General features: G+C 49.5%; 1 protein-coding gene across 3 annotated transcripts in view; it reads right to left on the bottom strand.

The window, feature by feature from the left end:
- Positions 1 to 16,662, bottom strand: part of LOC135904613 (titin-like) — a 71,220-nt gene that overhangs the window by 4,571 nt on the left and 49,987 nt on the right. For 2 of the 3 annotated variants that reach the window (XM_070534054.1, XM_070534056.1), the window contains 2 exons: positions 7,776 to 16,662; positions 3,777 to 3,904 (listed from right to left, as the gene is read on the bottom strand). The exon at positions 7,776 to 16,662 is cut by the window's right edge. In XM_070534054.1, the coding sequence (XP_070390155.1) occupies positions 3,777 to 3,904; positions 7,776 to 16,662 (9,015 nt within the window). Of the gene's footprint in view, positions 1 to 3,768; positions 3,905 to 7,775 lie in introns of all 3 variants that reach the window. The other variant, XM_070534055.1, reaches the window with a different exon arrangement.

The raw sequence follows: 16,662 nt of genomic DNA, 5'->3' as shown, positions 1-16,662 counted from the left end.
CAATCTTGAAAGTGTCGCCCAATCCGAGAGATTTATCGTGAAATTTCAACGGTAAATCGAAGAAAAAAAACCTGTAACCATGAGCACGCGCGGACTTCGTATGCCGCAGCGGCGGTTTACTCAGTCGCATTTCTCGTTTTTTATTTCCGAAACAACAACAACAACAAAAAAAACGATGCAACACGTTTTTACAGATTACATGAGTTCAATTCAATAGACCTAATTTGGGAAATCTGAAAAAAAATCGAGGATGGCTTTTTTAAAGAGGTTTTTAAGGTATATCGCTAATTCAAAGGGACACTAAAGCGAAACGAGAAATCAGTTTAGACCAATAAAGCATTATTTGAGAGCCCTGCAGGCAATCATTTCAAACTAATAATTTGATTATTAGATGAGAAAATGAAGGTCGAAGTATCAGTATTTGAATTTCGCGCCGAAACCCCGACGCCGGTACGTCAGTGTGACGTCAGGGATTCCAAAGTATGTTTTCGCATTTGGGCCGCGTTGGCGTAGTAAAGGTTCCCGAAATTTGCCATGTTTAATATTTGGCTCCTCTGGAACACGATGTAGTCAATCTGTACCGGTATATATAATTAGTAGGCCCTAGAAGATGCCATCGAAATACATGACGTCACAGCAACCAGGTGCAGGAACTTGAAGGAGGCGTCGCCACCCTTCTTTCATTTGTGCGCTTTTTCTGGCTTACCAATCGTCTTATCGTGATAAGAGTGGTGTTTTTGGTGTCCTAGAGAGTTAATCTACTGTTGCATAAGAACAGTGTCCCTTTCACAATAGGCCTAAACTTGAGCGCTCCTCGTGAATTTTTAGTGCAGCCTAGGGCAAATATATTTGTCTAAATTTCAACAACTTTCATGGCAACACTGACAAAATTGGGAAACCGTGCTCTTTGCAGATACAGAGAGAAAAAAAAAAATCTTGGCTTCGCCCAATATTGCTTAAATGTTCTGTTTTCTTCGCGATTTTGTTTCTTCCCATCACAGCGGTCATACTCTGTAATAACTATTTAGAATCGATAATATTGACGCGTGTCCTATCACTAAATATATTTAGCGCTGTAGGCACAGCACCTTTATTTAGTGGCGGGGGGGGGGGTTGAGGTGGTACAGCTGACCAAAATGCAGGTTTGGCAAAATTCACACACGCAAAAAAAGCTCCTGACTGATGGTGCGCTTCCGTATTTCCAAGATTGATTTCCTCTTTCTTGGCACTCGGGCAGCGAAATATGTTTTTTGATCAAAATTAAAAATGGTCACCGGACATCTACGGCCGAACTTATGTGAACGCACCATTTGCTGTTAGGTGGTCAATATGACAGTCCCATGTCATATTCTTAGTGAAAAACACCTAATAATTTAAGTGATCTTACTGTTTCGATTTTTGAGTCATTAAACATGCTGTCGCTTACGCGCACAGCTTTGTTTTTTGGGCACAAGTCCAAAACGCAGGTTAGTATGGTTTTGTTTCAGCTTTGTTAATTTTTAAAGCATTATACCGTGTCCATTTCTCCAGATGCATAAGCTTAGAAGTAACCCTTGTAATCGAATCTGATGATGTGGCTTAGAACAAATGTCACTTGGCGTATATGACTCGTTCTACTTCAGTGCGCAGTGTCGTTGAAATATAATTTCAAAAGAAGAGGGCTCTAGATACTAACTTGGTGCACTCCAAGTGCAATCTTATTAACGCCAGATAAGTACCAATTTATGTCCACGTGTTTTTGTCTGTGCGTTAGACAACTGCGGCTAAGCAACAATCACTTTCCTCTGAAGCCGCAAGCTTCTAATTTTTTTTTTAAGTAGCAAAATGTGGTTTAGGTAATCAAATGCTTCAGTGAAATTTATGGGCACATAGAGGAGCCACGGGCCTACGTGGGCAAATGAATTACAACTCAGAGGCACGCTTCCATTTCGCATGTCGTTTGTCTAAGTCCAGAGCTTTAGCTCTGGCCCAACTCCGACGCGGCCTATTCAAGTACATGTAAAACGCAAAAAACATTTTTCTGAGATAACCCCTGGACCGATTTTAATGAAATTTGTTGCATTTGAGAGAGAAAGTTAAATTCTAGTAACTGTTGGAAGTGGAATTTCGATTTAGGGCCTGAAGTTTGTTAAAACGATTTTCAAATATTCGACCGTTTGAAAGAAATAGAAGTACGAAGTTTACAAATTCATAGCTCTGCATCAAGAACAGATATCGCGATTCTGTGAACGGCATCCATTAGATCATTCAAAGCGGACAAATTCGATATGTCATTTTACACCTTACGTGAATTTGTTACGTTGGTTACGAGGGTTCTGCAAAAGCAGTATTTCTATATTAAAAAATTTTTTTATATTCATGTGTAACATATCAATTTTGTTCGCTTTAGATGTACTATTCGATGCAATTCACAGAATTGTATTATCATTTTTTGTTGTTGAGTTACAATGTTGTAAACTTGATAGTTTCGTTTTTTTGAAAGTTGTCGATTTTTGCCGATTTTTAATAAAAAATTGACGACCTAACTCGAAAATTCGAAACCAACAGTCACTAGACTTCAAGTTTTTCTTTTAAATGCAACAAACCTCGTCGAATGTGGTGCTGTGGTTGCCGAGAAAAACGAATTCTCCTTTTACATGTATTTAGATAGGAGCACGCGAGCAGGTAGGGCTGGAAGAACTCTGCCGAAATCTGGCACACCGTTGATCTCTTGAGCAGTTGGTGCCGGCTGCTAGAGTGCTCAGCTGACGCCTGGCTAAAGCGGTAACAGTGCCACTATATGCCGACATTCCTTGGTCTTGCGATGAATTTTCCCGATTTGCGAAAGGAGAAAGATCAAAGACTGTCAGGGGGGTGCCGAGAGGTATACGCTGCTGCATCGAAGAAGCCTTTTTTGGTACAGCTCCCGTTTTACATTGTACGGCTACTGGTGTCTGAGCGACTATGGTTAAAGTGCTGGTCAAGCACTTGAGCTCCCTCAGATTTACTTTGACTCAGTTACACCTCTGCCACCGCTTTTTTCCCCCCCTACTCAGTTGTTGGGAACCAAGTCAGGCAAGATCGCTACGCGCCATCGATTATGGCTTAATTCTCAGTGGCCACATGACCACAACGGGGATAGAAATACAGGTTGCTAACAAACATATCGAATTGGCTTGTTATCAATTAGTACACAAAGAATAATTCCTTAAAGCTTTACTTAACACGGAGGTCAAATAATATGCCCAACAGCCGTGCTGACAATTATCCTCATCTGTCTTGTCCGCATTTCCTTTCTTTAACGCTTCCAAGTCACGAACGGCATGCGCGTTATCGGCATGACAGAGCATTCTCGACAGGAAAGTAGTGGGCCGCAGCATTTTCAAGAAAGGAAACGCAAGCAAGGCAAATGACGATTATTGTTGTGTGGCAAATATACACCCCAAATGGTGTGCATCTGTTTAAGAGTATATTTCCAGCGTGCTCTGGATCAGTATAGATTGTGGTCTGGATATTGCGAAATTCCGGAATGTTAATTGTAAGATTCGCCATCTTGCACGCTATGATTGGCTGACATGATGGCTGGCCCTTTATGACTGGCTAGGCAAATAAAACATGGTGCAAATCTCCAGTTTGAATGTTGCCATGGCGATCGACGCCTTCCTCGCGGCGAACTGTTCGTTTACGGACGGATGGCGTTTGCCTATTGAGATGAAGGACCGTGCCCAGGCTGTCTGTCAGCCCAAGCTTGAGGTCTGGTCAACGTGTCTCGCTAGGAAAGCAACGCACCTACATACCTTCGGCCACGGATGTCAACAAGATGGCCGCCGCTGCGACGAACGCCATCAGCGCGAACGACAACGCCAGCACGGGAGCAGCCGCGTCCAGAGGACATCCGGGTTCTTCGGGAAGACGCCTCGGTGGCCTGCACATGCAGCAAACTGCCATGGCCATGTGGGAAACTGGAATTTGGTAGGAAAGTGCTCACTGTATCGAAATAAGCTGCTTGGAGCAGATGCACGATGCTCCCGCATGGTGTTGGCACAGACCCATGGTGTTGGCACAGACGCATGGTGTTGGCACAGACTTACGGCGTCACTGACGCCGTAAGTAGGTATACAGCTCTATTTCGTGTGCCAGCAGTGGTGTGTGTATGACCCAATAAAACTTGCGCACACACGTCTGTTCCAGTTGAATTTGAGGAGACCAAAGTTACACCTTACACTCGGCGCGCCTTCCAGGTGTGCCTTCAACGGTGGAGAGCGAATGCGCGATCCACTTCTTGCTCTGCTTGATGTGTCGGCGTCTACAATGGACTGGTCACCGCTGCTGGTCATCCCCAGGCGGCCAGCTACACGGTCTTTTGATTCGTACAAGAGCAGGAAACATTGCCGCATGCAACACTGACTCAATATTTTCATTATTGTCTTTTTTAAGGAATGATGTATACGAGAGGAGGAAACATTGCGGCTGTTCTTATTTGAGTAGATAAACAATAACTTATATAATTCAAATGCACGTACAGAAATGTGTCATTGCAAAGGTCACAATTTTCCTGGTTGCATCGAACTGTGCTTTAGCTAAACCAGTTCGCTCTTTAGACGTATCGTCAGTGACAAAGTATTAGAGCAGCAGTATTTCACTTGTTACTGGCCCCATACGTTGAAGTCACGACGTGTTCTCGCCGTCGCCGTCTGCTCAGAAGTTCAATTAGCATTGATTTTTCATTGACCATCTTCATGCCCGCCACAGACCCTTTGCCCGCTACCTAGAGAAATGCGTGGTACGAAGATAATTTACCTACGCACGTCTAGTTGAACCTGCCATAGATCGACATAGCGCATAACTTGCCGAGATTACATGACGCAATTTCTTCACTGGATACCGCAGACTGGGTGGAGACGCAAGCCTTCGATATATCTGTCCTGCTTCCGGAAGAATGAGTGCCTGAACCGATGGACTCGGAATTTAAAAATACTGACTTCATGAGTGGAGGTGGGGCATGACTGTATGGAGGGGAGGGACGTGATCCCCCTGCATTAAGCAGTGATTCCGCTTTCTATGGAATGACTGCTTCCCCGGAAAACGGCTGGACAGTACCGACGCGGGCAAGTGCCCATTGCCCTGCCATCACTCTCATTCGACCAAGCACTTCCGACCGTCATAGTGCACGGGAGGGTAAGAGGTGCCTAGGCCACGTGGGCCTTTCCGGACCAAAATGCATGTGTGGCTAGGGCTTTTTCTTTTTTGCTTCTTTTTTTTTCTTTCCGTGAAAGTCGCAGTGTATAGCTGTCAAACGTTTCGAAACGCTTACGCAAGTGACAGGGCTTTTGTAGCGTGCCTGGCTCTCCGAACAACAGGACAGGGAATATCGCCGACCCTCTTAGTCGGGCCTCTTTAGTTTTGGAATGGCGAAAGTTCCACTTAGGACCGCTATGCATTTTGAGGTCCGGTGCGGTCACGTACGCAGCGGCCTCGGAAATTTCGGGCAAGCGATCACCAGGTCCCACGCGAAGCTCGCGTAGAATTTGAACACCAAGGACGCGTGAACTCGGTGACGCAAACCAAACGATGCGCGCGCCTTTATACGCGAGCAAGGGCCTATACGAGATTAACTTGATTTGCGTTGATCCTCGAGACACGAAAGAATAAAAAAACAACACTTGTCACTCAGTTGCTTGTCGCAAGTTTGCCGATTCGTATACACACGGATGGTCTAATTTTTGTTCCGAAGATCTCAATCTTTCTCACACTGTCGCCCCTTTCACGACGTAGTTACGGCGTGACGCTTTGTATGCTGTGACTATTTGTGCGCCAATATAACATCAGTTTTGAGCAGCCCTTGCTGCATGTATTTCAAAAGAGGCTCGCACTCGTGTCTTCATTCTGTTTTTGCCTCCTTTAGGATTTCAAGTGCATTTGCGCTTAGTTTTCATCGCGCACCGTTCGATAATCTGTTTTTTTAAGGGAGCATGATCAAGTCAACTGCATACGAGCGAGTCAACAACGGCTGTCTTTGTGCTCCCGGACTCTGTTGCTTGCGGTGAGCGTCATCTTCCGAGAGCGACGCGATGTACGAAGGAGCGCTGCGACACACAACTTTTGGAATTATATACGCCGCCCGCATGATCGGCGTATATAATTTCACCATTAAAAAAGATGGCTTTCGTTTGATCGACGGACGATTGTAAATCCACTGACCCCGCGAGAAGCTTGCGGCCTGGCTAACGGCGCAAAAAAGAAAAGAACAAGAGAGGAAAAAAAAAGAACCTCATTGCTCAGTACGTTTATGTTCCCAGGACCAATATTCGATTTAACGTAGGCAGATTTAATAAAATTATCGATTTATTTAAGTGCTTTCGATTTCCCGACACTTACCCTAGAGCCTGAAAACCTCGAAGCAACGAAGTCAACTCAGCTTCTCGCCCGATTTAACGAAGCTTTTCTTTTATTGAGGGACGGGGGGGGGGGGGGTGTGTTTGTTGGCGGCTTGCGTGTAGTATACGGAAGACCCACGTATACGCATATATGTGCGCGTTGTTATACCGGCCTGGAATTCGACCTCTCAAGTGCGGGAAACGTTCCAGCCCGCCTTCCCCTGTCGAAGTAATTGCGCTCAATCTCGAAAAAGCGTTACTCCTATGGCTCCTGCCACTTCACAACCTGACAAGGGGACAGAAGACTGCGTTGAACTCCTCAGGAACTGACACCCGCATGGGCGCAACCACAAGTACGACTTCGATTACTACGATGCCACGAGAAGTGAATGACCCTTCCGGCGGGGACCTCTCCACCGAATGTATCGGCTGTACGCAAGGGGTTATTTAAGGCCGTCCTGAACCCTGTATTAGGCAGAGCCGCTTGAGACTCGTGTAGAGTCACAACCATGTACCAATGAAGTGTATACATTCTTTCCGCTTTTTTTCACCGTCACGGTGCCCGCCTTCCTCACCATCTGTTTCTTGCGGTGAAGACCTACTACACCCGGTCGAGATCTTATGAACGTGTATTCACGTACGTATATCTATTATATACATTACTGGGTGTTGACTTCAGTAAACATACGACAGTACCGATCGCACCAGACGCTACGCAAACGTGGCGCCATGTTCCTTGTTAAAGATACGGCGTGAGATTATTTTTTGTCCTACCATAACAGTCTTACCGCTCACAGATAACATGATCAGTGAACGTCTTTGGCATGTCGTTGCAAAACATAGTTTACTGAAATAGCGCCCGAAATGTCTGGAGAGGTAATTGCTTTCCGTGGAGGTGAGCGTTTCTTCTATAGAACCATTGCTACGAGATTACAGGTATACTTTGTGCACAGTACCCACATAGAATACACGACGAACATCCTAGCACAACTCCTAGTAGATAACGGAAGATAAGAAAATGACTCCCCATTTCAAGCGGTCACGCATATAGGCAAGGTGAAGCCCACTCAAAGCCGTGCTTTGGGAAACTCCGCTATGTGCCTGAGGCGCTAATGCTTGAGCCATTTAGTTGAGTGAACGAGGCTTCCGCGCGGATGCCGAAACGTCTACTCTCTTTGACAACACAATTTTTGTCGGCGTTCTGTTTGTTGTGTTTCTTATAGCCGAGATGCATAGTTATTGATTTCAATCGGGCTGCGTGCTGGTGGTCAGGGGTTCGATCCGATTGTTGGCCACGCATTTCTTTTTATCGACGAGGTTCGACACGAGGCGAGACAGGAACCTACCTACCGAACCCGCACAGTGCCTTGAGTGAGATCAAGGATTATTTCGAACAGTAAAAACGTGCTCATCACTCACCTCGACGTTTCTTTCTCTCCCGGACTCATGGTCGGGTCCTCGCCCATCGAGCTTTCTACACTGGCTGGCAAACCGAGCTGCGAAATCTCCACCGGCGCTGTCGACGGGCCCGGGAACGCTTCCACGACAAGCCAGTCTACGGGGGACACGCTGCAAGGACTGCCTTCGCTCAGCTGTATCAGCGGCTCCGCAGGCTGCGCTTCGGCGGCCATGCACGGACCGCACTCCATCGGCGGCACGGGCACCAACGTGTCCTGGGAGAAGCCGCCGATCAGCGTGTGCAGCTCCGCGTCGATCGCGGCCAGCGGGGTCAGAAAGTCGATGTCGCCGAACACGGCGAACAAGTCGTCGTCGTCTGGATACGAGAGCGCCGCGTACGCGACGCCTTCTTGCACCGCGACTACCGGCTGTTTCGCATCGGCCGACGCCAGCGCCGCGATGTCGGGGAGGGGCCGCTGCGATGGCGGAGCGGCGTGTTCCACGGAAGGCGCGAAGTCTGGCGCCACCACGGCTTCCATGATAGGACCGTGTTCAAGCGTGCGGAGTTCTGACGGTTCTATCGTGACCGCGTCCTCGGTTCGCGTTTTCGGTGCTTGCAATCCCGGCAAACTGGCCAAGTATGACTCGGAGGGTCGGATTCCACTTTCTGGGACACGAAGTAAGTCGGATTCCACTTTCTTGGACACCCGGGGAGACGCCGGTTCTGAACTTGGTAACGAAAGCTCTTCGGTCGTCCCCGCTGACGGTTCCGCAACAGCCTGATTTTGCAGACCACCGTCGTGGTCGTGTTCGTCTCTCGCTGCAGAAAGAAACGCTTCTTCTGAGGTAGTTTCACTCGATGCTACGCCTCGCGTTTGAGTGAGCGGTTTGGGTTCAGGCCCTACACTTTCACCCGACTGTACATCGCGAGCTTCTTTTTCCGCACCAGCAGGCCGGAAATCGGTTATCGCCGAGGAGAACGCTTCGTCCGATGAACCGTAAGCCGAACCCTCACCGAGTTGTTTGATGACGGCCTGAAAGCCTTTTTGTCGTGCATCTTCCTCCAAAGTGGAAGGTAACGTTCCATGAAGTTCCTCTTGCGGCTTCACGCTACGTTTGAATTCAAGAGCCGTTTCAGCAGCGCTGTCATGGTCCCTTTTCTCGACTGATTGAAGGCCGTCTTCGTGCTGTAACGATTCATAATTTAGCGACTTCTGCGACTCCTCCAAACCAGGCTCTGTTTCCGCGGGTGCTGGGTGCAATGATTCCACTGATGTTATTGGAGACTCTTCAGTCAATTTCAACGATTTCATAGCGGGCTCGTATTCCGTAGACGCCGCGGTGGCTAAGCTATGTGCGGCTGTGGCAAATAGTTCTGTAGACGTCACCTCCGCTAATTCGTCACCAGGTTGTTTCTCAGCTGCGCTCGTGCTAGGGCGTGCTTCTATAGTAAAAACTGTGGCCTCTGACGTGTCTTGCGGTGGCCCTGCAGTGCGTTTTTCAAATATTGGGCGGTATTCGACACTGCTTTCAGGCGCGAAGGAATAGTCGGGAGAAGTTAAGGAAGACTCTGTTGCAAACGTATCTTGAGCTGGGGATGTAGATTTAATGTTTTCTGCTTCCAATTCGTGTTCTCTTGGCCGCAAGCGTTCCATTTCGGATACTTCAAGATCACCTGCTGGGGTTTCTGCTGTCATGGAGTCAAATTCACAGCGGCGATCATATTTTGTCGTTTCTTCGTAGGCGGCAGCAGCTGTTGCTATTGTGGCACCATGCCCTGTCATTTCGTTTATGTTGGGTTCAGGCTGCTCGACGTTGGAAAATTCTTGGTCGTGCAGGTGTGACAGGTCAGAAATGACGCTGGTCGGGTGAATCGGTGCTAGCACAGATTCGACATGTGCTTCAGTCATCATGAATTCTGGTACGTAAAGATATTCCAGTTCATACTCTGGTGGCTGTACGTCACTTGCGGTGATGTCTTTACTTGATTGGCTTGCTGATTCTTTTTCTTGATACGTCGCTCTGTTTACAGAACCTGGAGCTTCGCGACAAGGTACTCTCACGGACTCGGGGACGTAGACGTACTGCTGTAAGTAACTTGGGGGCTGTTCAATAGACGCCATGACAGTAGGCGCCTGTAGTCCTGCGGGTGACTCTTGAGTAACGACGGAATGCGAGAATTCGCCTTGAAATTGCTGTTCGTAAGTTACAGGAGCTCTTGCTACATCTTCGACAGAAGGAGCGCGGGATTTTTTTTTATACGGCACAGTGATGTTCGAACCTCCGGCTCCTTCTGACAGAACTTCCGATTTCATGAAATCCGGCACGTACAAATATTCCGGTTCATATTTTGGCGGTTGCGCTTGGCCCCCTCCCGAAGCTATGGACGATGCGTGTTCACTTGGAGCTGGATGTTCTTTTTCGCTTGGTGCCTTCGCGAATCGCTTCTGGCGTTCTTCCGTTGTATACTCCGTGGACTGTTCAAAGCCCGACCCTACCTCCTGTGGTGTCGTTTCTGCGAGTATTGCTGTGCTGCCTGGTAGTTTTTCCGGAGATATTGGATATGCCGGCAAGCTGAGCTCCATTTCTGAGGTTTGTAAATTTAGACCTTGCTCACGTGTTAGAGCCGGTGCTTCTGACCTCATGAAGTCCGGCTCGTAGATGTACTCTAGTGCATACTCTTGAGGTTCTTCGTAAGTTCCTGGTGTGACTGTTGCCAGAGGTCCTCCGGCTGGTGCAGCTGTTGTCGCATAGTCGGGTGTATACACGCGTTCCGGAATAGATTCAGGTGACACTTTCCCGGAAAAATCCGAGGTCGGAGTTTTTGGAGATGTTTCTTGCTTCATAAAATCGGGTACATATAAGTACTCTAGTTCGTACTGCAGTGGGCGTGCTTGGGGCGCGACAGGCGGTGGTTTTGAGGCAGTTGCTTTGGCTTGGCCGAGAAGCTTGAACGTTTTATGCTTCGTATCCGAGCTAGATAACTTAACTTCGGGAAGCAAGTGTGCGTCCTCTTGGTTTTCTTTTTGTTCTGACTCAGCATACTTGTCAAATGTTTTAAACGCATGTGCCATGGATGTCTTTCTAATTTCTGGAGAGGTAAAACTGTCCGGTACCAATTCTTCCGGTTGGTCTAGGGCTTCCTCTTTAGCTGGGATGTCAATAATCTTGTACGTCTGGTGTACCTCCTGTGAAGGCATCCGGGGAGGAAGTGGTGGCTCGGGTTGTAGGTTTGGCTCAGTCACAGCACTGTCTGGTGTTGCGACGTCCTCAATCAGATGGTATGTCGGCGAGCTGGGGTGCAAAGTGACAGGTGCTTCGGGAATCTGCAGTTCCTGTGGTCGGTTGACCTCGGAACCAACGCTGGCCTTGTCAGATTGCTCTATCAGCAGACTTTCGTCGGCACCTAGTGACGCCGTGTCGCTTTTCGGCGCTGCTTCGGCCACCACTTCTTGTTCGATAGCAGTCAGAGGCTCCTGCACCGAGCCCTCGCGGTTGTGCATTTGGTATCCAGTGCTATGGCGAAGAACAGAGACGGGTTCGAGCACTACCTCTTCGCGCTGTTCCACGGGTTCTTCAACTGTCGTCACGTCGATGATCTTGTAAGTGCGACGCACATCAGGCGAGGCTACTTGAGTATAAGGCGCTGGTTCGGGCTCGAGCGTAGGAACGGGCTGCATGGTATCTAGTGTCGCGGTTTCCTCAAGAAGCGTGTACGTCGGTGAACTAGGGCGTACAATGAGCGGCACCTCAGGCATCTGGGGTTGTTCCGGCGGCTGGCTGTCTTCACTGACTGTGATTTCTTTGTAGCCATGCTTTACTGACAGCCTCCGGTCGTCGCGAAAAGTTTCCTTGCTCGAAAACTCGCTATGAAGCTTTTCTTGATCTGCGCTTTCTTGCTCAGGTGGCTTCAGCGGCTCTTGTTCTAAGCCCTGCCGGCCCTCATGTTCTGCGAGCGCCGTTTCTTTCACCTCGGGCTGAGGCACTGCAGAAAGTGGGGAAAGTGAAGCGCTGCTCTCTTTAGGGGCAGTCTCCACGCTCGGGACCATCTCGAGTTGGCTCTCGAATGTGTGGCTCATGAACGGCAGTGACGAATATTCCTCCTCCGGCTTTCGCGCCTCAATCGCTGCGCTTGACGACGGCATCGACTTTTCTGACGGGCGCCGCCACGTGTGCACCGAGTCGGCGCGGGACCGCAAGGCTTCTTCCGTGGACAGCTGCGGGGTTATAGGAAAGTCGGCTTCTTCTGCGGAAGGCGCGTCCGAAACCGAGTGCAGCACCGACATCTCGACGATCTTAGACCGGCGGCGCGGGGCGAGGCTTTTCGCATTTAAGGAGTAGTGAGTTTTGACCACTTCGGTCTCCTCGGCAGACGGAATTCCGTCCGCCGTGTCGACCGCCTGCATGACGCTGCTCGCGTCGATTTTCCGCGGCGGCGATCCAATGCTCATCGGCGGGTGCAAAATCAGCTCCAACTCGTCGACTGAAGGCAGTTCGTCGGCGAAGTCTCTGTCTAGTGGCCGTGAGCCAGGAGAGCGCGTTCGCTTCTGGCTACTGGGTTGAACCTGCCGCTGTTCGGCCACGATCGGAATGAGCTTCGCGGCTTCTTCTTCGGCGACGGAGGGTTCGGGCCGCAACGAGGCGATCATTTCGGCCTCGGTGACCTCTAATCTTTTATGTTCTGCCTCTTGGAGAAACTGCTTCAATGTGATTTCGTTGCAGATAGAACTTTTGACCAGCTTCTTTGACTGCGCATCTGCGTCGGTAGTATTTAGCTTTTTGACCGGTTTCATAGGCTTCACGACTTGGAATTTCTCCTTAACGCGCGTCTCCATTTTGACATTGGTTGTGATAAACTGCTCCTCGTCCGACTCTGGCGGACATTTACGGGCCTCCTGGGAGTGCGATTCTTTGGGGCCTGCTGCAGAATGGCTCGGCTCTCCGCCTTTGGAACAGATCAAGGGCATGGGCTCGGCATACCGCATGTCTTCCTCCTTTTCGCTTTTCAGGACAATAGTCGTAGTCATAAAATCGGTACACTTGCTGTTCTCGTCGTCGGAGTTTGGGCGAGAAGTATCGGCAGAAAAGTCTTCGAACAGGATGGGCTCGATGTATTCAAGTCTCTCTTTCATGCGAGTGACCTTCTCCGTGGTTAAGACATCGAAGTTGCCCCTGTGAGCATTGGCCTTTTTCTGCCCCTCGGAGGAAGTCTGTGACGGAGCTTCATCGGGCGGCTCGTACTGGTTCATCGATGGCACAAGTCGCTGAAAACGCTCGACCGTAGTGACGTCGCGAAGCAGTGTTCTCGTAATAGCATCGGCGTGAATAGACAAAGAACCGAAGTCGGAAGATGATGAGCTGCGCGGCACTTTTCCGGCTGCTCCTGAGAGCTGTTGTTGTTCGGGAGGAAAAGGTAATCGGCCGAATTCCAGCTTTATTTTTTCGAGTTCGGCGTCGCAGAGCGCCTCGGCTTTCCCGAAAGCGTCTGTGAATCGGGAGTAATAGAAAAGTCCGTTTGCGATATCCTCTTGTAGTGAGCTGCGTCTATCAGTCTTAGTCTCAACGGCGACTGGTATCTGAAAACCGGAAGCGCTTATCGCTGCCTGCGCACTCGCTTGTTGATCAGCGGACCACGTCGCGATCTCTCTTTCCTCCACCCGGCTTGCGCCGAGCGACGAGGTCGACTTGCATGAGCTTGCCTCACCGGGAACATCGACAGTTGCGTACTTTGGCTTCAGCGTTTCCATAAAAGTAGACTCGGCGCTTTCAAACGCAGGGGTAGTTTCACTGCTTGTCGATACATGCGGCGCAAGAGCCGTTCCAGAATAGACGGTGGCATCCCTGAAGCTTGTGCTGTCCGTCCCTGAATACTCTATGCTGCTTGTCTTCTTCGCCAGGTCCACGCCAATGTGGTACTCTGAAATATTCGATATTTGTGTTTGTGGAACTTCCACTGTCGATTTCGCAGCAAAATCTGCGATGACGGGGAATCTCACATCATAACCAAAAGGCGGCATCGCAAGCTCTTTGGCCCGCATTTCCGCTTCTGGAGCCGGAGCTTCCTTTTCTTGTACTGCAACACCTATAGGTTGTTCTCGCGTCATGAATTCTGGCACGTGGAGGTACTCCAGTTCGTAAGAAGGAGGCTCTACGTAAAGCACTCCGGATGGTCTCACGGCCTCGAAAGCTCTCCCTTCCTCTACTTCCCGCGGTGGTGCTACTTCAGGTTGTTCACGTGCCATGAATTCTGGCACATACATGTACTCTGGCGCGTAAGTGGGAGGCTGTGCTTGGACGTATTCAGGCGCTTCCATCTTTGGGACTTTGACAGGAGGCGCTTTTTCTTTCTGTGGAACTTCCGCCGCGGGCTTCGTAACAATACTTGCGACCCAGGGCAATTCCATTTCATAACCAGTAGAAGGCATCAATAGCATTTTGCGCGTCTTTGGCTTTTCTGGAAACGGTGCTTCCTTTTCTTCTGCTGGAACACCTATAGGTTGTTCTCGCGTCATGAATTCTGGCACGTGGAGGTACTCCAGTTCGTAAGAAGGAGGCTCTACGTAAATCACTCCGGTTGGTCTCACGGCCTCGAAAGCTCTCGCTTCCTCTACTTCCCGCGGTGGTGCTACTTCAGGTTGTTCACGTGCCATGAATTCTGGCACATACATGTACTCTGGCGCGTAAGTGGGAGGCTGTGCTTGGACGTATTCAGGCGCTTCCATCGTGGGAACTTTGACAGTAGGCTCCTTTTCTTTCTGTTGAACTTCCGCCGCTGGCTTCGTAACAATACTTGCGACCCAGGGCAATTCCATTTCATAACCAGTAGAAGGCATCAATAGCATTTTGCGCGTCTTTGGCTTTTCTGGAAACGGTGCTTCCTTTTCTTCTGCTGGAACACCTATAGGTTGTTCTCGCGTCATGAATTCTGGCACGTGGAGGTACTCCAGTTCGTAAGAAGGAGGCTCTACGTAAAGCACTCCGGTTGGTCTCACGGCCTCGAAAGCTCTCGCTTCCTCTACTTCCCGCGGTGGTGCTACTTCAGGTTGTTCACGTGCCATGAATTCTGGCACATACATGTACTCTGGCGCGTAAGTGGGAGGCTGTGCTTGGACGTATTCAGGCGCTTCCATCGTTGGGATTTTGACAGGAGGCGCTTTTTCTTTCTGTGGAACTTCCGCCGCTGGCTTCGTAACAATACTTGCGACCCAGGGCAATTCCATTTCATAACCAGTAGAAGGCATCAATAGCATTTTGCGCGTCTTTCGCTTTTCTGGAAACGGTGCTTCCTTTTCTTCTGCTGGAACACCTATAGGTTGTTCTCGCGTCATGAAATCTGGCACGTGGAGGTACTCCAGTTCGTAAGAAGGAGGCTCTACGTAAAGCACTCCGGTTGGTCTCACGGCCTCGAAAGCTCTCCCTTCCTCTACTTCCCGCGGTGGTGCTACTTCAGGTTGTTCACGTGCCATGAATTCTGGCACATACATGTACTCTGGCGCGTAAGTGGGAGGCTGTGCTTGGACGTATTCAGGCGCTTCCATCGTGGGAACTTTGACAGTAGGCTCCTTTTCTTTCTGTTGAACTTCCGCCGCTGGCTTCGTAACAATACTTGCGACCCAGGGCAATTCCATTTCATAACCAGTAGAAGGCATCAATAGCATTTTGCGCGTCTTTGGCTTTTCTGGAAACGGTGCTTCCTTTTCTTCTGCTGGAACACCTATAGGTTGTTCTCGCGTCATGAATTCTGGCACGTGGAGGTACTCCAGTTCGTAAGAAGGAGGCTCTACGTAAAGCACTCCGGTTGGTCTCACGGCCTCGAAAGCTCTCGCTTCCTCTACTTCCCGTGGTGGTGCTACTTCAGGTTGTTCACGTGCCATGAATTCTGGCACGTACATGTATTCTGGCGCGTAAGTAGGAGGCTGCGCTTGGACGTATTCAGGCGCTTCCATCGTTGGGATTTTGACAGGAGGCGCTTTTTCTTTCTGTGGAACTTCCGCCGCTGGCTTCGTAACAATACTTGCGACCCAAGGTATTTCCACTCCATAACCAGTAGAAGGCCTTTTGCGCGTCTTTGGCTCTTCTGGAAACAGTGCTACCTTTTCTTCTGCTGGAACACCTATAGGTTGTTCTCGCGTCATGAATTCTGGCACGTGGAGGTACTCCAGTTCGTAAGAAGGAGGCTCTACGTAAAGCACTCCGGTTGGTCTCACGGCCTCGAAAGCTCTCGCTTCCTCTACTTCCCGTGGTGGTGCTACTTCAGGTTGTTCACGTGCCATGAATTCTGGCACATACATGTACTCTGGCGCGTAAGTGGGAGGCTGTGCTTGGACGTATTCAGGCGCTTCCATCGTGGGAACTTTGACAGTAGGCTCCTTTTCTTTCTGTTGAACTTCCGCCGCTGGCTTCGTAACAATACTTGCGACCCAGGGCAATTCCATTTCATAACCAGTAGAAGGCATCAATAGCATTTTGCGCGTCTTTGGCTTTTCTGGAAACGGTGCTTCCTTTTCTTCTGCTGGAACACCTATAGGTTGTTCTCGCGTCATGAATTCTGGCACGTGGAGGTACTCCAGTTCGTAAGAAGGAGGCTCTACGTAAAGCACTCCGGTTGGTCTCACGGCCTCGAAAGCTCTCGCTTCCTCTACTTCCCGTGGTGGTGCTACTTCAGGTTGTTCACGTGCCATGAATTCTGGCACGTACATGTATTCTGGCGCGTAAGTAGGAGGCTGCGCTTGGACGTATTCAGGCGCTTCCATCGTTGGGATTTTGACAGGAGGCGCTTTTTCTTTCTGTGGAACTTCCGCCGCTGGCTTCGTAACAATACTTGCGACCCAGGGCAATTCCATTTCATAACCAGTAGAAGGCATCAATAGCATTTTGCGCGTCTTTCGCTTTTCTGGAAACGGTGCTT

This window comes from Dermacentor albipictus, chromosome 2, assembly GCF_038994185.2.
Source record: "Dermacentor albipictus isolate Rhodes 1998 colony chromosome 2, USDA_Dalb.pri_finalv2, whole genome shotgun sequence".
Taxonomy (NCBI): Eukaryota; Metazoa; Arthropoda; class Arachnida; order Ixodida; family Ixodidae; genus Dermacentor; species Dermacentor albipictus.
This window is presented reverse-complemented; position numbering and strand designations above follow the sequence as displayed.